Consider the following 21,596-nt stretch of genomic DNA (forward strand, 5'->3'; position numbering starts at 1 on the left):
ATGGCAGGTCCTTAAACCTGCCGTTTGCCTTTCACGTCTGCAGCGTGCGTGAAGGAATTAAACTGCACGAGTGAATAACAGCATTAGTTTCAATTAATTTTTATCCTGGCAACAATAAACTTTAGAAACAAAGCGCTTTTACATCCTTAATTAGTCTTGCTTCCCATCTGTAGCCTTTTAAGTGCCTGCTCCTTGATTTAACTTTGTCTCTCCTTCAGAGCCGCCTCCTTTTTCATTCTTTCCCTTTTTTTTTTTCTCGTTATCCCTTCCAGACTGCTGCCTGTTTCTTTTCCTGCAACCTTTCACCTCCCTTGTCCCTCTCTGTCTGCTCTGCTCTGCGCAGTTTATTTCTCCTGTATTTTCCCAACATCAACAGCAGTATTGGTTACCATGGCCCCGAGCTATGTGCAGAGGTGGGAAAGCTTCATCCGCCCAAAAGTTCTTAGACTTTTGAAGTCTTTCTTTTGGTAGGATCTGAAATGTATCATCTAGAGTGTGTATTAAATGAACAGTATTCCTGAAGGCTTTAGAGCAAGAAAGGCAACACCCTGGAAAATTCTGCAGTCTTTCAGCATTCTCTGCCCTAGGGTTATAGCCCTGGGCACGGAGCTGAATGGAGCTCTTACAACTGCCTTCTGTTTACCTTTTATGGTTAAAATAACAGCTTAGCAAAGAAGCAACTTCATGGAGAAACGATTCAGTGAAATCATCTCAAGCTGTAGCAGCATAGCTAGTTTAATCACCCCTAGAGAGCTGAACAACTGTGAGCACAATGGGACACAAAATCATTTTGTGTGTAAATGAGCATGGCATTGTGATTATTTCACTTTGCATGGGCAAATAGTTTTTACAAGCAGTACTTATGCAGTTAGCTTGGAAAGGCAGAAAAAGATAAGCTGGCTCTGAAAGATCTTGGTGTGTAATGTTTGAAAAACTAAATATTCAGATAATTTGGGAATCAGACTCTATTGATTTTGCCTTCAGCAGGTTCCTGTGTTACTTATTAGAGCGGGGTTATTGCCTGTGCCACTGGTTGGGATGCTGTATCCTGTTTTAGGCAACTCAAGAGCAAGGATTATTTTACATGGTGTAATAAATGAAGTTTGTTAGTGTTTCTGCAATATTTACCCTTAAGGTTTTAATTTTCACATCAGTATTAGAAAATATGTGCATAAAGACTTTTACTGGATAAATACGTTTAGGATTTTGCTTTGTGCATAAAATAAGTACATTACTCAGTGTGATGAATTTTAGCTGTGTTTTCCATTAAGAAGAGGAAAGAGCCATTAGAAATAGGGTTACGGTACCTTAAGAAATGGGGAGTATTTATTTTTTTGGAGCAGTAGGAGTGTTTTTGGTGCCGTTTGTGTAGTGCTTAGCAATTACACCCCTTGATAATTTGCTCATACGAAAATGATTGAATTCCACAACTTCAATAAAAACAGTGCATTCAGTTTTTTAATACGAATCCTCTCCAGCCAGGGGAAAAGCCTGTGTTTTAATTCCCCCTCTCCCCTCCCACAAAAAGCCAGTGGCACCCTCAATAAGTAAGAAAAGCCATAAAAGTTTGAGAACTATTTTAGCTTTCCAGTGATTTTCTATAATTAAGTGTTTTTTTCAACACATGCTCTAGCTGAGAGATGCCAAAAGCAGAGGATTGTTCAAAAGGTCCCTCCAGTGAATAGTATAAATTAAATATCTACTATGTGAGTATGGCCTCAGTGAGAATCTCAGACTCTACAGATCAAGGAATTTACTCGTATACTAACATTAAACAAAATCCTAAGACGACAGCAGTGTTTAAATATGCACAAATAGATTCAGACCACTTGATCTTGAGCTATCTGTGCATATTTTAAAATTGAAGTCTGTATTTCAAGACAAACGGTTAAATGGAAGGCGCATTTACAGAGGACTGAAAGTGCTTTGATTTCATTTGGAAATTGTAACACGGGGTGCAGATGAGCCCTAATGAGGCACTTGTTTTGTGAAACTGCGTGAGATTTCTTTCTAAGGCAGCTCTGTACCATGCGAGGTCTGTACCTTCATCATCAGTGATAATAGTTGGGATCTGAACAAAGGCAGGGTTGACGTTCAGCCTGGATCTTCTGACCCTTTCATTTAAGTGAAGGAGTAGAGAGTGAACATGAGTTTACAGTGCTCTTTGGTAAGAAAAAAACCCCTTTGTCTGTGTTGGCAGGCAGCTGAGGCACCCACGGATTAATAAACACACCGCTAAAATACTGTAGGTGCTTGCGTACTAAGTTGTTTTTAAAAGTTGGTTCTTTTATTTATGCTATATGACATGTTTACTGAAGATTGCCCACAACAGGCTCTTGTGGGAAACTAGAAAGCATCGTCTTCAGTCATGAAAGGATTGAATCACTTTCCTTGAAGGTGGTGCTGTAGTAAAAATGTTAATGCCCAATTTTGCATCGGCTGACACAGGAGTCCTAGGACAGAGTTGGTGTTTGCTCCGTGCTCAGTGCAGATGTCCGTCCAGCCTCCGAAGAGAAAAGGATGTGGATTCATAATGGGGTGATGTATTTCTGTGCTGTAGATGCAGGGAAGTCTTAAGAACTAACCGAGATAAAATACAGTAAATGGAGATGTTGCGATGACTTTGTGAAGCTGTCCAGATCTAATAAGATTTTTCAATCCCTTTCTATACAGCTCAGTGGTTTGGTTTTTTTTACAAAGACTGTTGCTAATTGTATGTTCATCGAGTGGCGTAGCCGGGCGTCTTGTGGGGAATACTGACTGCTAAGGGAAAGGCGAGACCAGCTTTAGATTTCTGAGAAACATTGCCAAAGTAATGTGGGAGAAATGGGAATTCACTTTGCAGTGCTGCATGTAAAGTGCTTGTCAGATGTAAGGAAGAGGCTGAGTGCTTGGTAGCTCACTTGCAAAGCAGAATACCGAGGAAATTAGATTATATTCAGAAATGTCTTCAGCTGTAATGTTTTGCATATGTTGCTTTACCCATGGAGGGGAGGATGGATGGACATTCTCTTAAACTTTTATAAAAGGGTTTTTTCCATTTGACATGTCTACTGTCTCTACCAATTTAACTGAAATCAGCTTTGAGACACACGTTTCATGCAGAATAAGCTCTGCTTTTCTTACAGAAGAGAATTGAGGAATTCTCTTTTGCTATGGTTGTCCTGTTCAGTTTTCAGGCGTTTCAGTACTTTTTGCTTTGTACGTCAGCTGAAGATTTTGGAATTCAAAATTTCATGAGTTTTCAAATATTTTTAGGACAGTGAGCATGAGGTGGGCTGTTGGATTTGTAATTTCACATGCCGTATTGTACAGTAATTTCTAACATGTCTTGTCATAAAAACATGGGTCAGTTTATGTATTTTCCTGTTTTCGGTGCTCCCAGGTATTAATTGCCTTGTTTGATGGCTTATTAATCCTTTATGCCTAATATTTGTAATTATTGAAAATAAACTAGAAAATTGATCTTAGTTTGATGTGAAATTTACTGCGTGTATAAACTAAATGCCTTAGGTACTGAGGAAGTCACTAATTTAGAGGTGTCTTGTTGCTGAGACAAACTTGCAAAAACCCCCTGAATCCCAATTCACAAATTGGTTATTGGTTTGTCAGGGGATATTTCACATCTAACACATAAGCCCGCGACCTTTAATTAGAATTTTGCAGTTTGTTTTATGCCCCTTGAGGCTGACACCTTGAAAAATTTTTATTTCTGGATTTCTTATTGCTAATAAGCATCTTTCTCTTCCCCTCTGGTACTTTGAAGAAAATGATGCAAATACACTTAATTACAGTGGTGGCAATAATTTGTTAGCCGAATATGTGATCAGGCAGATGCAAAAATGATCTGATTAGATCTGTGATCACACTGGAAAGAGAGGTAACGCACTGCTGCATTTAAGAGAAACTGTTCTTTTTTGCCTCCCCTTTGCAGGAGGGAAGAAGCATGTCCCGTCTGTCTCTAACACGGTCCCCGGTTTCTCCTTTGGCTGCTCAAGGAATTCCTCTCCCAGCTCAGCTCACCAAGTCGAACGCTCCCGTGCACATCGATGTAGGAGGACACATGTATACCAGCAGCCTGGCTACCCTGACAAAGTACCCAGACTCCAGGTAAGACCTTGGTGTTTTTGGGCTCGCTGCCCACTTCTGATCATGGTGTGGGGAGAGGTGTGCACCTGTGAGGAATATTTCAAGGCGAAATACGATTTATTATGTATTCACCACTGATGAATTATTCAGTTTCTGATTTATATAGTAACTTCACTGGGGTTCTACAGGAAAAAAAAAGCTTGTAAAATGTATGTGTTATTGAGGGATTCTCTCGTTTTTCTCTCTCAATGTCTGCCGATGCATTTTAAGCACCTGTTGGTTTGCTGACCAAGATTATTTCCAACTGTACCAAGCAACTTCTTCCTTTCAGTTTTAAGGGGGGGAAGGTCCTTTTTTTGTTCTTTAAGAAAACAGAACGGCACTTTTACACTGGAACTGATGGATGCTTCTGTTGGCCAGCCACAATGCTAACCTCGGTGGTAGCCACGTGCCTCGGTGTCAGCGGTCCTTTCCTTTGGGCACTGGCCAACCTGTGCTGTCTGCTTGCACCTGCCCCCTGCGTTGCTTCTGTGCGTGCTTAGAGGTGGCTGATTTGTGCTGGATGGGCTGGTGATGGCTGGCGAGATGTATTTAGATCTGGCCAGTATTATCTCTGAGTAGACTCCAGATGTGCCAAAGAATGAATAGACGTGGCGTGAGAGTATGTTTGTATATTATTTGCTTGGCTCCCAGTCGTGCAGGGTGTTGGGTGCTGGGAAGGATGGATAATTCTAGGCAGTGTGGAAGGGACCACTGCGTTTAGGGTTAAAGTGCGTTCATTGGAGCAGTACGTTAAGACAAACCTGATTTTGATTTACAAACACTAAATTGGGCTTTTTGTTATTCTGTCTGCTTGTTTTTCTGAGGAGTAAGTGCCTCCTGTGTAACCAAGGGAAGGTGAGGATGTGCATCACCAGGGTGCCCAGCGGACGGCTCAAAGGAGGCACTGTTGACTGGAAAGCAAACCACAGCCTAGGCCAGGAGGTTTCATTGCCAGAGGTTTTGCTACCTGCATGGCCAGTGTTTCCATAAAGGATAGATTTATTTTTTTTGGTATGTCAACCAGTGTACAGCTCTAGTTTCATTGGAAGATTTTTCCTTTAGAAGAACTAGGGATTTTTGCACAGATTTGGCAGGTTCCCAAGCGATGAATGACATTTATGGAAACACCTTGAAACGCCTCTGATGTCATAAAGCATATGGCTGTGATTTCATTCCAAGAAAAGGGAGCTGCTGAAATTCTCTATGGAAATTATTGAAATGCCCGTGTTTTATGGTCAGGCCAAACCAATATGATTATTCTGGACAGTGTCAGTTCAGTGATGTGTGTGTGGTACTGCTTTAATCATAGAAAAGAAGTCTGTTCAGTGGGGAGAGATTTATAACAGGGGAGCAGACAAATGCTTCATAGTATAAAATAAAACAGAGAAGATTCAGCAGTAGTGATAGAGCAGCACATCTGTTTCCACATTTTATAATATCACTACTGACACTATTTTTAAAATATGCCCCATATCAGACTTACTTAATAAAAGCTTCAGTTATGGAAGCTTTGGGAGAATATGCCTGAATTCACAGATTTTATCAGAGTACTGATCTAAACCCATTTTTTTTCCTGTTTCATAAATAACAAAAGTGTATTTCTTCAGGTTTTGTACTCTGTTTAATCAGAAAGTACAGAACTGACCAAAGCTCATGTGCTGCCTGATGTTATACTGTGTTCTACCTTCCGTTTGTATTGCTGTGTTATGTCATAAGGCTCGAATGCTTTTTCAGCTGCTCAAACATCAGTTCTCACTGGAGTAAGATCCTACAGGATGAGACCAGTAAATCACATATATTTTTATAGCAACAGATAACCTTTCACTGGCATCCCAAGTGTGACATACCGCTACATACATTATGAAGCTGGATGAAGGGTGCACGTTAATTTTTTTTCCTTTTTTTTTTTTTTTTAAAGGTTTTTTAATATGTTTTCCTGCAGAATGGGCATGGTTGGTTACCCCGTGTTGAGTCCGGCCGGCTCTCGTTCCTGGTTAAGGCAAAGTACTGGCAGTTATTTCAGTGGGGTTGGCTGGGGCTCCTGATGGGGCTTCCCTGCCCTGGTGTGTGTCTTCTGTAGGCCAGACTGTCTCCACAGGCTGCCTGGTAGAGGTATCTTGTGTCTCTCTTGGGTGCAGGAGGAAGGGGAGAGCTTTTTTGAGCGAGACATCTGGAAATAATGCCAGAGCACTGTTAGCTTGAGCTCAGAAATAGCATATGTGGCCATATAGAGAGGCACGGCCATACCCATTCACATGCAGAGCTTGCTGGATTATTTTGGACAGCATGTTAAACTCTTGGTTTGAGCATGAGTTTAAAAGCTTCAAATCTAAGAAATCAAATTTGTAGATAGTATTTCAGCAAAAGATGTAGGCATATGCTTCAGTGCTTTGCTAAATATTAGGTCCAGTCACATAAAATAGTTGGCGCTCCCTATAATTGAAAGCTATGGGAATAAACTTCCTGTTTATTTGTATTACAATCTCTATTTCTTTCTCTGTGTTCCCAAATGCGAAGTAGGCTTTTAGCTTGTAGTCTATACTGTACATGTATGTTTAAGGACACATACAGATTGTGAGCATGTGTACAAATTCAGACTGGGTATGCACACACAGAGATGTCACATGCTAATGGAAAATGGAAAAAATAAATCATCAAATCTTGTTTAGCTTCCCATAGTATTTTGAGGAGGCCTGATCCTGTTAGGTACTGAACAAACTCAGCTCCCATTGACACTTCAGTAAGAGGGAAGAGCTCTCAGCAGCTTGCCAGATCAGGCCCAGCAGGAGCAAGTATGGGTATGACCAGTTCCTGCCTCTACCTGCTCTCCAGTCACCCCTTTGGTATGATACAAATTACACCTGACAGCAGGCAGCGTGATACATTTCTTATTGTAATTTGTTAGGATTGACTATGCTCAGCCCACTTGGCCGGCTCTGCTTGGCTGTTCCCAGGTTACGTGGTTGGCTCCAGTTCAGGGGGAGAAGGGATCCCATTCGGGAAGTCTTCCTCATGCGAGTGAACGGCTGGTGGTGTGAAGTCGGAGGCCAAATCTTGCATTTCAGTGAACCCAGAGTTCTTTCAGAGCAGCTTTGATGAAGTCTTTGATGTTGTTTGTATTAGTGCAGTTGCTGTGAGAAGAGCATTTGTCCAGTGATTACATTTGCATAAGTAAAGGGTGCCAGGTTAGGCATTAAAGGGGGTAGACGCCCTTTTCCCAGTAAATTTTTTATGGGTACGTAAATTCTCTCATCTAAAAAGGAGAAGACGTAGGCAGCGCACGGCTGGTGTGACAAAGGGGAAGAAGGTTAAAGAGCCGCTGTCAAAGATGGTTTCTAAACCACTCATGCTCACTGTGGGCACTACTCTTACACACTTTTATAGTTGGCTTTGGGAATGAAAAAACATACAGGAGAGAAAGCTGACATTTCAGAGGGTGAAAGGCAAGAAGAATGAGAAACATCCCTAAAATTGTCATCAATGAGAGCACAACAGTGATGGCAATGGAAATTATCTCAGAAATAATATTATTAATCGGTCTTCCTGTAGTTCCTTGAGACTGCTTTTATGCGTACCCAGAATTGCTGTTACAGTTAACAAGTTTGGAGGCACAAGGAGGCGATGCTGTCTTAGCTGGATCCAGGGCTCAATTTCAATAGTTAATTTTCAGCAAGTTCTCCCATCATAACTCCCAGCTTGAGTGGTTGTGAGTTACAGGTAGAAAGAAAGAACAACCTGTTGAATTCAGTCTAATGACTCTTACCATCAAAATCTTATTTCTAAAGTAACTGGCTAGGTTGACAAATTACTCATCTTTGAGAGCATTTCCTCTAGAAGTTCCATTCATGTTTTCACCCAGAGGACCTCTAAAGCAGCCCCTTCTCACATTGACACTTGAATATGGATTTATATGACAGATAGTAAAGGCTGCAAAAGCTCTAGCACAGCTATAAAGTGAGTTGCAAATTGTGTTTATCTAAAGGAGTGAGACCATTTTTACAGTTAAAGATGAAACCCACACCAAAAATCCCAGCTCCTAATGTGCAGCCAGGAACACCCAAAGATGTTGCCGGATCCTCCAGTCTTACTCCCAGGGAACTCAGTGGCAGACGTCTTCGAGCAGCAAAGAAGTAGAAGTTCCAAATCCCTGTACATCACAGCAAGCTCCAGCTTCTCGACTGCACTGGAAATTTTGATATTGCTTTGAATTTCTTTTAGAAAGTAGAACAAGATTTTTCATCAGAAGTCTGTCCTTTTCACAGACCTGAATATATTTTTAACTCAGAGAATTGCTGTGTGCCACCACTGTGGCATCCGTAGCACCCATCCTGACTTGAGTGTCTCCCAAACGTCTCCATGCCCCCATTTCGTGCTGCTCAACCACCCCACATCTGTGTGGTGCCTTCAATCCCTCTTTCATCCCTGCACATCTGCTAAATGGTGCTGTTATAAGCACAGTGAAAGATGTAGGCAAGCATGCTGTCGTGGCACATTTTGCCCTTCGTTAGGTATCACTCTTCCCGCTGAGGTCAGGTGTTGATCATCTGTGGGGTGACACTGGGGTCTGACAATCGTGGGCTGTCAACTGTTGTGTATTACCTGAAAGGCAAAGAGTTTCTGAGTTGGAGCCAGCAGCCCACGTTCAGGCAAAGCGCTACGAGACGCTCCTGCATGTGAGCTGCAGCGCAAAGCTCATTAATTTTAATAAGTATTGTGAACTTCAACCATACGCAGACTTTAAAGCAAAACACCCGAAGAGGCAGGAGCAAGTGTTTCTACTGCACATTACAAATGCTCAGAGATGCAGGTGATGGGCACGGCGCGTGAGCTCTGCGCACACCTAACGACACGGCACAGCGGTGTGGCAGCTCTGCAGCGTGGGGGGAGCCTGCCAGGGCTCCCCGGGGCTCTACCGTTGTTCGAGGCGATCAGGTGTATGTTGCAGATGAGAAGTGAAAGAGGAGAAACACAGAGGTTTTGGTTATATGCAGTGCCTTTTCTGAATTAACACAAGAATTTTCATGGAGATTGAAATAATTTTGGATTTCATTTCATGCATCTGCAGTTTAGAGAGAAATCTTCTGAGTTTTTCTTATTTGGTTGCTGATCAGGCAGATCTCTCTTTGGGTTTTGAGGGAATTTTGACCAGCACAACACGTAAGGAAAAGATCCTTAAAAAAGGGCCTTTCCCATCCTCTGTCTCTCCCCAGCCTGCACACAGACCTGTGGGTGCGCTTAGCAGAGTGGGAGCTGGAGCAGGTGATGAAACCCTTGTTCCCAGGTTTCTGAAACAGGTAGTGTAAAACAATCCAGTCTTTCCCATCTGTGAAGCCAAGGATTGCTGTTTGGTACCACGTGCTGCGTGGTTGAGGTCACGCAAGTCCATGCAGCATTTCAGTGAGCTCTGGGAAAGGTGTGAAGCATCAGTCCCTGTGGGCAGATGTGCGCTGCTGCAGGAGTGCATCCAGCACAGCTCCTGGGCAGTGTGCGGGGCAGAGCACAGTGGGTGGAGGTGAAGAACCCTTTCCCTGCGCAGACAGACTGCCCAGAGCAGCCATGGCAGGAGTTGCACCGGTCCCAGGCCTGCGAGCACCAGGGAATGACCTGTGCCGGGGAGGGGTGCATGGTTTGCCCTCTAGGGAAAAGAAAAATAAGCCGTAACAGGGATGTAATTATAGCTGGGAATGATTATTGAAATATGCTGTCTCTGGCTTTCAGTAGTGGGAAAAAAATCCTGGATTCAGGGTCCACAGAGCCCATGGAAGTCCACTGTGATATCCTGGCATTTCCCAGGGCTGTTGTTGCACAGCTGAAGCGGTGGCTTTGGCCATAAAGGAGAGCAGTCCCTGTAACCCTAACTCTGCACTTGGTGAGACAAGAGGAAAAGGATTTATATGGAAAGCGATCCCTGAGACCTGACCTGTCTGTGTCCACTTCTCCAGGATCTCCTGCTATCTGGCATATAGGGAGCCACAACAGAGCTGAGCTGTCTGCTGTGATAAAGGTGTTTACTCCATGTGGGCTTCATAAGCGCTGCCTTGCCCAGCACAGCCGCTGCTCGGGGACTGCCCGCGAGCTCTGGAGAGGAAAGCAGAGTTTTCCCTCTGGGAGTACAAATCTTCCTGTAATTGGGTGCTGATACTGGGCCTTGTTGGTGAATGAATTATTTGTGTGTTTACTTGGAATATCTGATGAAACGTACTAGAAAATATTGCTTGGCCGGTCTCTGATGAACAATTTTTTGAAAATTGCTGTTTCTCTCTATATATTTACAGACTGATTGTGTGGAGTTCTAGGTGTAAATGGGTATTACAGCATCTAGGACAGGGCAGACCTAGCTAGCCATGGAGAGAAGAGTGCAGCAAATCACACTGATCTGACTTATAGAAAGAAAATTCCGTCTGTGTTGTTGCGCCTGGCATGGGCTGCTCAAAATCCCTAAATCTGAGAAAATTGCCCATCTCTGTCCATATACGAGCTTATTCAGCTCAGCTGGTCAAAGGGAAGAAGCAGCATCTCCATGCTGCTTGTGCATCCTGGCTGTGGTCAGGAGGGGTGTCCCTTCCAGCCTCTGAGAGCAGTCCAGAAGAGCAGTGTTGAGCAGTGTCTCCAGTACCTTTGGTGCAAAACTCAGCTGACCTTGTCCCCTTCTCTGCCATTCCTTTCTTCTGCAATGATAACAGGACTGCAGTTGAGTTACTTAGTGCACTAATAATTCCCACCCTTCCTGCATACAATGGGTTGAAACCTAGTCTAGTTTATTAAAAGTCACTCCCAGCAGACAGAGACAGCAAAAATTTGGCTTTTTCTTCTTTTTTTTTTTTCTTTTGGTTTAGCTCTGTCTAACAGCTTGTGAGGTTAGCTGGTCAAGTGCTTTGCAATTTGATTCCTTGCTTCTTTTGCTTACTGCTCACCTAATAGGGCACTTTGGTGCCAGCAGCACAATTTTAAGTATTTTCAGCAGTCATTTTCAGAGCAGTAACATGAAAAGCAGCAGCAGCATATTTTGAGAAACCACTCCCATAGGATGCTGTGGAAGCAACCTGTCTCCTTTTATGTGCTGCTGGTGGAGGCTGCTTTCCTGCTGATGAGCGAGCTGTAAAGTGCTGTGCCCAGGTTCACAGCTGCAGCCACTTTACACTTAAAGCAAAGGGAAAGCTCCTTTATTGATTGCTCTGCACTCAGCTCCCTCCTCACTTGGAGAGAGTTATGTAAAGATGTGGATTCAGTAGCTTTGTGCTAGAAATCGCATCCGGAGGTCACAGGTAACCACCATATGGTGGAGCAAAGGAGGTGTTACCTCTTCATATTGGTCTTTGAATACACGGCACTGCTATTTGGCTTTTTATTTATACGTTTTTGATTTATAAAGACCCTGCAGTGGCAACTAGACCTGGTCTGCTTAGGGGGATATTTCATGAACTACTTAGGAAGTTTATAAAACAGACTCCCTAGATTATGAAGCAAGGGGGTATCTGTTTTGTAAGGAACATGTTATGAAATGAATTTGTCTCTAGGCCTAACTTAATTATTTTAATGATCCCACTGGTGGTTGTCGTAGGTGTCGTTCTGTGTGTATATTGTGACCTACATGCTTGTGATCATTTATGAAATCTAAGATTTAAAAATACATTGGATCTTATTAATTCCTTGCCTGCTTTCCCTGAAATAAATGGAGGTGGTTTGGATAGTGGTGCATTGGGCCAAATCTCTCTTTCAGTGATGTCGGTGAGTTTTACCATAAGCTTAAATGGAAAGAAAATAGATTCCATTCTTCCAGAAAACTGCCCTAGTAATAAACTTGGCCAAAACAGTCTCTAGTGGAAGCCTGTTGACCTCTGAGGAGTTCCACCAGCGATGTGTACTGATGTGATGTTTGGAGAGGAGTTAGAACCTGAACATTGTAGTGAGATCCTTCTGCTGGTATCCAGAGTGTCCGGCCTCAGAAACAGCTGAAGGTGTAAAACTGGCAGGGAAATGAAGACAAAGCACCATGCACTTATGAGTGTGCCTTTCCTTGTAGACAGCCTTCCCAAAGAGATGACTCTGCTGGTTTTGAAGGAGTTATTCTACCTTTGTATGTGCCTAACTGAAGTCAGAATTAATCTGTTTATGGGTTAATAAAATCTTTAAGAACAAAGTGCATATTTAAATAGAAGAAATAGGCGGGCATGCAAACACAGGATTCATATGTGAAAGCATAAGGGAGGCTGGGTCTCTGGTGCCCAGAGAAGCGAGATGGTGTGAAGGATGCCAGGCTGTAGATGACATGGGTCGTGCCCTGTGCTGCTGCTGCCACGTGGACTTTGCCAAGTTTGTTATGTGAAATGTAATGAAGTGATGAGCGTACGTAGTCCTTGCAGCACATCAGCCTGTTTCCTGGTGCTGTACTGACTCTAAATGCATAATCTGGTGACTGAAACAGGTAAGTATGGTCAATCACTCTCATCCCTGGTGTAACTCTCTTGCTAGTGAGTTACACCACCTTGGTGGCTCTCCTATCCCAGTTTGATAGCTGGGAGAAGCTGAAGAGCTGGCATTAAACTCCAGTTATAAACTGCTGTGACCAGCATGTATTTCAGTCATTTGATGCTTAAAAGAGAACTGTCACCTGTAAACGTTTTAGAGGGGTCTGGTTTGGGATTTTACTTGATTTGCTCTCACTTGAAACTCTGCCAGGCGGGATGGCTATTAGCTTCCCGTGTGTGCACGATTGCATTCCTTATTGATGGCGTCACTGTGCTGCCTGCCTGTCTGTCAGAGCTGGGCAGCACGGCAGGCAGGCTGAGTCAGAGGTATTCCTGTGTTCACTCTGCTGTGTTGATCTCACTCTCCTGCAGTATGGTATGCATTCAAAGCTAAAATTGCTGCTTTTTTATCTGCTGAGGACCACATAAAGCGCAGCCTGAAAGGAGTCCTGCACGTGGATGCTGGGAAGCTATTATGCAGCGTTTACACCGTTACTCTCGGTCAGACTCAGAAGGGATCAGTTGGCAAGCACTGGAAACTGAGATTTGCACCGTAAAGCTGAAACGCTGAAGGAATCCCAGTCCAAAGGGCAGGCTCCCGTTACGCCTCTCTCCTAATGGAGTGCAGATGCTACCAGTGCTGCAGGTAATCCATTTAGATCTGGTAGATGCTTTTGCAGCAGCAAATCTCTCTTTTGAGAAATCAGACAGTGAAAACCAAGGACTCTTTATGTTCTCTGGTGTCACATTGTGTTATGCCAACAAGTTGTGCCAGTACAATATAAACCAAAGGCTGCAGCTTTGGTGTTTGGGGAATGTGGTATGCCTTCTGGGATACTGCAGCCTAAATTCTGCCATTGCAAAACTTACAATTTCACAGACAAATTTGTTGAGTGGAACTGTGTGGAAACCAGGAGATAACAATAGAGAGAAACTGGGTCCTCTGCTCATGCTGGGGTTGTCAGGGAGGCAACGAGGGCTGAATTTGGGCCAGTAGAAATGCTGCTGCTGGGTGAGGGGAAAAAGTACAGTGACTGCTTTTTAATCTTATGGGGGTGAAGGGGAACAATGAATGGATTTTTAACCAGTTCTGAGCATATTCTTTCTGCTGTGCACATCCAGTTATGTTCTGTTCGCAGACGCGAGGGTTAAAGTGGGAGCCTGCTTCTGCTTTCAATTAAATCAAAGGATGCTTTGGCCTTGACTTCACTGGGACCAGAATCAAACCCACGACCATAGTATTGTATTTAAGAATGAATCTCTTGCAGTCACGTAAAAAAGCCAGGTTCAGCTTTCAGTATCTCATCAGAATCCAACGGTTAATGTTTTTCTGATTACTTTAAAGTTTTTCCAAGCTTAGTTCTGTAGGGCCTGTGTCCTCTGTGCAGCAGGTGTATTGCTGAGTCCTTCTTGGGTGCAGGCTTCCTCTCCATTGCCCCTAGACAGGGGCTCCCTCTTTTTTGGGGAATGTGGCTGTGGAGCTAGGCTTCTCCCAGCGAGCATGTCAGCTGGTTGCTTCCTCTCTGTGCCTGCTCTCTGGCTGCAGTACCAAAGCACCTACTGGAAATTGTTCTTCACTTCTTCCTTTCATCTGCCAATGGCTCGGGCTCACCGGCCAGGAAAAATATGTTTGGTACAGCTTAATCAAATGTAAAGATAAACAGCATCATTGATTCAGGAATTTCTTTACTGAAAGGGTTGTCAAGTATTGGAATCTGCTGCCCAGGGATGTGGTTGAGTGGCCATCCCTGGAGATATTTAAAAGATGAGTAGATGTTGTACTTGGGGACATGGTCTGGTGGCAGACTTAGGAGGCCTGGGTCGATGGTTGGACTTGATGATCTTAAAGGTCTTTTCAAACCAAAACCATTCTATGATCATTTAAAGTGTGATAACAAAAACATGGGTAGAGGGAACTGGGTGCAACTTCCCCATCACCTACCTGGTGGTAGAGAACTACAGTCAGTTACAGTTACAGTCTGCCTGTAACTCCCCGCGATGTCTTTGTGCCAGAGCGAGCAGTGCTGTGAGCCGTACAGGAGGGGTACAGTAGGATAATTGCAGCAGTGTTACATTCTGGGACTGGGCAAAATTGGGGTAGTTTACTCACTGGAGGGCAGAAGTATGGGCTGCAGGAGAAGCAAATAGGGAAAGAATGTAAGATAAGCTGTTCTTTATCATACTATTATTGTCAATAACTGAAGAGCTTTACCAGTTAAGTGAATTGGCCTACCAATCAAATGACCAGGCAGCTTAGGCAGTTTCTTTTAAGCAGAAAGCTGATTTATCGCTACCTGGAGAGGCTGGTATCGTTCCTGTTCAGAGCAGCGGAGAGTGTCCTGATGTAGCAAGGCAGGTGTGGGCACCAAGGGTCGCCTGGTGTTCCTCCTCATCCCAGACAGCGTGGTTCTGCAGGCTCCCTGGCTACCCATGCCTGGGAACTCCTTCCTGTGGACCTGGAGATAGGTAAAAGAATGGTGGGAAAGAGCTTCCCAGCTTTTGTGTATCTGGGATCAGAAGTTAAGGGCTGTGTCTTGAGGAGAATAAATACTGTAGCTTTTTGCATGAGCAGCAGGTACCAAAGTGAATGTATTCGCTGTCACCATTTGCACTTAGAAAAGGTTGTGTGGCCCTTTGGTATCGGTCCCGCTTTCTCCTGCTGTGTATTGAAACATAAAGGTTTCACAGCACCCTTACATGCAAAGGATGCAGAGGGCCAGCCTAGCACCCTGATGGATAAATGAGTTACTGCTGAAATTTTCCCTGCCTTCACTGAGTCCCTGTGGGAGTTTCGCCCTTGACTTCAACAAGCAAGGGTTTAGCCCATTTGTATTAAAATAGAACTAGTATCTGCATGTCTTCCAACCTCCCAGCATGTCCAATTGTACAAGGGTGATGCGGATGGAAGTGTGTGTCCAAATCCAGTCAGATTTGAAAATCTTAGTAAAAACACAGAGTTAGCTCCCACTTGAAGTTAACAGTGAGAGGGTGAGGAGACCGAGAGCTGGCGTTTGGTATAGCCCTGTTCTCATCAGGGCCATTGTAGCACCAGGATTTAGAGAGAGGAGATGGTTAAAGGAGTAACAAGAAAAGGCTTGTATAGGCAGGAATGTTTTATTTGAATTGTGCATCTTCTCATGTATTAACAACTTAATTCTGTTGGGTGCCCACAACTCCCACAGAGTTTGAACTGAAATGCACTCCTTGCAGGACCGGGACCTTTGGGAAACTAGGGAATGCTTTGGGAAACTGAGATAGTAGTTTAGGAGTTTGTTTTAAATTAAGGAATTTTTGTTCCTGCGTTGATTTTCATGGCTAAAATTTGGTGTAAATCCTCTGTTGAGAAAACTAAGAACCTTGCAGGGCTCAGATCAGAGCAGCAGCAACAGCAGCATAATAATGAAAACAGGATACTTAGCAACAAAAATTTGTGTTAATATTTTTAATCTTCACCAACTATTTAGACAAAAGTTAGTTAGAATGACATAAAAGACACAAGCAGAGCAAAAGTAACTTGAACTTCATACTGGAAATCCAGCTAGCCCGTACTTCTTCAACTTGAACTCTTAAGTTGACAATTTGAAGTAAAGAGAGGAATTCCCAGATAGATGAACATTACCTACAGTGTATGAACTGCTGCACAGTTACCTGGGCTTCAGCATATTTCACGAATAGGCTAATATTTAGCTCCTGCCGCTAACGAGTTCTATGTTTGAGGGCACATATTATTAATATTCTTTGGTTAGTTTTATTAAAAATATGCGAGTCAGCCAGACTCTGCCCTGCTCCCTCTCGCCAGGTTGTTACTGCTCTTCAGGAACAGGGGTGGCAGAACTGGCCTGTCCTGAACTATGGTAACGGCAGCATCCTTGCTTGTGTTGGGCTGCCCTGCATCTGCGCCCCTGCCACGGTCCGGGCTTCTGGTCTGGTCGTGGTTACTCCAGAGCAGCTCAGCCAGACCAAACGAATGCAAATGGTGTGGTTAAGAGTCCATAAAACAGTGGGAGGCTTTGTCACTGTCCCTGTTACCAAGAAATAAGCCCTATCAGCAGCATGGAGGGAACTTTTAATGGAGAAATGCAAATTCTACCTGTATTTGAAAGTTACATTTTTTCTTTCTAAGCACAGCAAAAGCATTTAGTGACTGAAGACTTAAATAAATATGGCAGGATGCTGATACGTGTAGCGAATGAGTGCCATTCTGGCTGTGTGCGTCTCCTTATCTTGCCTATAAATGTGGTTATACACGGAATGCAATGAAAAGATTCGTAATACAGCAATTAACATACTAGAAACTGTTTGTTTAGGAAGTCTTTTTATAGCTGTTAAAATAACACACTAAAATATACAAACACTACTTTAATAAGGGAAAATAAAATCATTAGCATGACAGAGGGCTGGATTGTGCTGCTGTTACTCATGGTTAAGCCGTGCTTTGCTCCCGAGCCACTGACGTCCTGTGAGATGGATGGCAGAAGCCCAGCCCTGGGGAGCAAACACGCTGCTGATAAATACCGGATGAGGGGCTAATGCTAGTGGGTCTGATCTCAGTATCCCAATGAGGTGAAAGGCTTAGGGCTAATACCCTCGTAAACCTGGTAGGAATGAAAAGCCTACAGCCCGAGTTCCCCCAGTCGCTGGTCTGCGTGTTTTAGTTGTTTGACCACATCTTCTCCCTCAAGACCTGACGGGATGCTCGGCTGCCCAGATGCAGGACCAGGGTGGCTTTTGGCTACAAGATAATTTTTTAATGCAGGAAAAGACAGTGGCTCCCCTACCTGAGATTAGCGTAATTTCGGTCTTAACTGCTAGTTCATGTATAGGCAATACCATCTCTACAGATAAGAAATAAGTGCCGTGTATTAGAATCTGAAAATACATGCATATTTCTATGAAAATGTGTATCAGTGAGTCACTCGCCGAAGTGTCCTAAGCGTGGAGGCTGGCTGTTAGCAACAGGTGGAAGAGAAAGACCTGTAGGATTTTTTATCCTTACTATGAATGTTATGTGGTATTTCAAAAATAATAGGTAATTTCTGCTTCAGTGGGTTTTATTATTTATTGCTTCAGTGGACTTTAATTGATAGTAACAAAGACCTGAGAACATAATTGTCCATGCCTTTGTTTTAACTACAAAATCCATTACGTATCTAATTTTGCTTTTTGGTGATAGTATAAAAAGAGAAAAATAAATCCTTCAGGAATTTCCTAAGAATGATTCTGCATGGTAGATGATAATGTGCTTTCTGGATTATTGACTTTTAAAAATACATGTTGATACTATATAGACTAGCTCTGATCTATTGCAAAAATAGATATTCTAGCCTGAACAGCAAAATATGAAGTATTAAATCTAGGAAATAGATCCTGCAGTTCCTTCAGGTGCTTAATAGTTAATGACTGTAATATCCTTCAAAAGCACTACAATGAGCATATGGCTCAGAAAACTCCCGTGGCATTCCAGGATCAGCATTGGAAGGCAGGAGCAGAAGGTTATAGGAATTGGAGGTGGATGAACCTCTTGCCTTAGGAGTTACCTCCTCCATCCCTCTGCTGGGGCTGGACCATGCAGCTTGATGCTCTTGTTTAAAACAGGGAGAGGGGTTTAGGGTTACTGGCTTTAGTATCTCCTTCTTGCAGGTCAGTGTTGTACTTGAATGTCTGTGGCTGCTCACTTGTGCCGTCAGGATTGAAGGGTCCAGGGCTGAGCAAAGCCTTTACGGGGCCAGGTGATTCCTCTAGGACACTGGCATCTGGGGCTGCTCTGCTGAAGCACAGATGCTCTGGTCTTTTAGGAGTGGTGAAAGGAGTACTGAGTGGTGGAGGTGGCTCGAGCACACACGGAGCAGTGACGTGCCTGGCACTGCAGGCTTGATGCCTGCACCTCGTTTGGGACTGGAAATCTGTGCCTGATCTGGGCTTACGCATGGCAGAAACTCCCTTTGGGGCATCTCTCTGTGTCTTCAGGCACATGAACCAATGCCAAAGCACACACGGCTGCTTGGATTTCATAGTTTGCAGAGCAGCAGTTTATACCTTCACTTTAAGGCTCAGACTCCCCTCCCTCCCTTTTTTCCCATCACTGTACAAATAAAAGATTTAAAAGATGCTTACAACAAAATTCTCCCCAGCTCGAACACCCTCTGAGCCAAGTGTACGCCTGAAGCGATCCGAGGTGGTCAGGATGTTATCTTTGATTAGAATGGAAACTGTGGCAGAGCCGAAGGAGCGAAGCCCGCAGTGTTTCTGCCCCGTACCGCAGCCGGATCCCGTGTGCCGAGACGTGCTGTATTCGGTGCCTCTCCTTAGTGCTGTTTTCCCATAATGGGAAAAGGGCTGAAAATCCCCAGGCAGGTAGCAGAGTGTGAAGTTATGGTATAGCCATACAACAGAGTTTTGTTTATGAACTTTTGCACTAATGAAAGCTGAAGTTTTAAATTGAGGCAGATCAGAAAACCTACTGCAGCCAGGTGCAAGCTTTAGCCTCATTCCTTGCTGTACAGGGCGTGAGTGAGCGTGTGTCCTGCAGAGACAAAATCTTCTCGTCTCTCCCTCAGAACTACCGTCAAGCGAGCCGGCTGCTCAGCTGGGTTATCCCTGGCCTACTCTGGCCAGCCTGGCCTGCTGCTTGGATGGGCTGTGGGGTTTTTTTTTAACATATTGCCCTGGGGAAATAAGTGTCAGGTGCTGTCTCCATTACAGTTTGCTTTACTGGGAACTTACATGCAGACCCAGTCAGTTTTACAGTAACAGTAATGGAAATAAGAAACCCACTACTGTGAAGATCATAGAATCACAGAATGGTTTGGGTTGGAAGGGACTTTAAAGCCCACCCAGTTCCACACCATGGCAGGGACACCTCCCGCTGGATCAGGGGCTCCAAACCCCATTCAACCTGGCCTGGAACCCCTCCAGGGATGGGGCAGCCCCCACTGCTCTGGGCACCCTGGGCCAGGGCCTCCCCACCCTCACAGGAAAACCTTTCTAAGATCTCATCTCAGTCTCCCCTCTTTCAGCTTAAAACCATTCCCCATCCTATCCCTGCAATCCGTGTTCGAGAGCCCCTCCCCACCTTTCCTGGAGCTGCTTTCCATACTGGCAGCTGCTCTAAGGTCTTCCCGGAGCCTTCTCTTCTCCAGGCTGAACAACCCCAACTCTCAGCCTGTCTTTGTAGGGGATGTGCTCCAGCAGATCTGGCAGCTCTGCCTCCCCCAGACGGTGCTGCTGTGGCTGGGATGTAGCAGTGCCAGCAAAGAGCTGGCTCCCAGCACAGGGTGCTGCCACTCCAGTGGCATTCCACTGGTCTTTCCCAGCAGTTACTTTCTTATGGTGGGACAAGTCAACAGACTTAGAATAGACATAGCTACACGGGCAGCAGTGCCAGATGGTGTAAAGTGCTCTGGTCTCTTGAGCACCTCTGCTCCAGTTCACAGCATTTTTTCTCTCCCAAGCAGATAACAGTATCTATTCTACCCACCTTGAGCAAATATTTAAGAGATAAGCAGCACTGTTTATGCTCGGCAGCAATGACTGGACTCTGCTCGTACACCTGGGATGCTTTGCTAACATGTGCCGCAGGGCAGTTTCAGGTCATGCTCAGTGCCCTGGCTTTAAACAACCCTCTTCCTCCTCTCTGTGGTGTTTCCCACAACCTCCTCCTCCTCCTCAGCAGCGAGGCCCAGCAGCTGGGTAGAACTGAGAGCCACTGTATACAGTGCTGGGAGAGCGCAGGGCCCACGTTGGCTTCGCTGTGCGTTTGCGCCGAGTGGAGCAGGAGGGTGCACAGAGGGGTGGCAGGGATGTTGGAGGGCACTGAGTGGAGCACAGACCTGTGCACTTGCAGGATCCACAGTTGGGTATTTCTCCATTCCTCCCCTTTCCTCCAATGAAATTAAGAGCAAGACGTGCTAATGACAGCTTGCTGAAATGTGCGCTCCCTGCTGATGTGACATTGGGCAGAGAGAGTGTCTACAGAATCAATTTTTAATCCATGTAAACAACTGAATTATGAATGATAAAAATATCACTGAACAGTTAAATATTAATCATGTAATTACTTAAATTAATACTTTTAGTACAATGTTGTGTTAGAGTTTTACTCACATGGCATCACTGCGCTGGTTGGGCAGGCGTGCAGGGGACAGGACCACAGCACCCTTGTGGCATTGGGGCTTGGGAGGAGATGGCTCTGCCCATGCTGGCCACAACTCCACCTGCTGGTTGTACTGGAGGTCCCACAATGTTGGGTGTGCTTTTGAAAGCCTCTGGAAACGGATTTATTAAAAAGAACTTGTTTCCTGTTCAGAAAGGGAGATGTCAAGAAAACGGGTGAACCAGCCCCCAACCACAAAGCAACTTGCTGCTCCCCAACTCTCCTGTTCCAATGTGCCATTAACCTTCCCTGTCAGCGGGGGGTGTGATGTGCAGAGCCATGGCTGTGCTTGGCAGTGATCTCGGGTAGACTAAGGGTGCTCCAGAGGGAGCTTGGGGATGTAAAAAGCCCTGGCTGCTTCTAAGGTGGAGTTGGGTGAGTTGATGAAAGAGATCATAGAATCATAGAATGATTTGAGTTGGAAAGGATCTTCAAGGTTCCCCAGTTCCAGCCTCCTGCCATGGGCAGGGACACCTCCCACTTGGTTGCTCCAAGCCCCATCCAACCTGGCCTTGAACATCTCCGAGGATGGAGCAGCCACAGCTTCTCTGGGCAACCTGGGCCAGGGCCTCCCCACCCTCACAGGAAAACATTTCTCTCTAAGACCTCCTCTAAATCTCTGGTGTGCTGCGAGCTCTGCTGTGAGGATGGAGTGACTGCCCTGCAGGCCCCTCTGTGCTTCCATCTTGACAGGCACTGCAGGGAGCTTGTGTGGTGGAAAATTGGTCTCCAGCACTCCGGGGGCATGAGTAGCAGCAGCCGTCTGTAGATACTTGTGCACAGCAGCATCCTCTGCTCAAGAAACTAAGAAAAGAATTTACTGGTGCTCTTGGCCTTGTGGGTTG

At 44.7% G+C, this 21,596-nt stretch overlaps 1 protein-coding gene across 7 annotated transcripts in view; it reads left to right on the top strand.

The window, feature by feature from the left end:
* Positions 1–21,596, top strand: part of KCTD15 (potassium channel tetramerization domain containing 15) — a 40,740-nt gene that overhangs the window by 2,172 nt on the left and 16,972 nt on the right. For 4 of the 7 annotated variants that reach the window (XM_054078540.1, XM_054078539.1, XM_054078538.1 and 1 more), the window contains exon 2: positions 3,935–4,110. In XM_054078540.1, the coding sequence (XP_053934515.1) occupies positions 3,947–4,110 (164 nt within the window). In that variant the 5' untranslated portion in view covers positions 3,935–3,946. Of the gene's footprint in view, positions 1–2,438; positions 2,539–3,934; positions 4,111–12,971; positions 13,246–21,596 lie in introns of those variants that run through there. The other 3 variants (XM_009567924.2, XM_054078543.1, XM_054078542.1) reach the window with 3 other exon arrangements.

The sequence above is a fragment of the Cuculus canorus genome, chromosome 13 (genome assembly GCF_017976375.1).
Source record: "Cuculus canorus isolate bCucCan1 chromosome 13, bCucCan1.pri, whole genome shotgun sequence".
NCBI classification, from domain to species: Eukaryota; Metazoa; Chordata; class Aves; order Cuculiformes; family Cuculidae; genus Cuculus; species Cuculus canorus.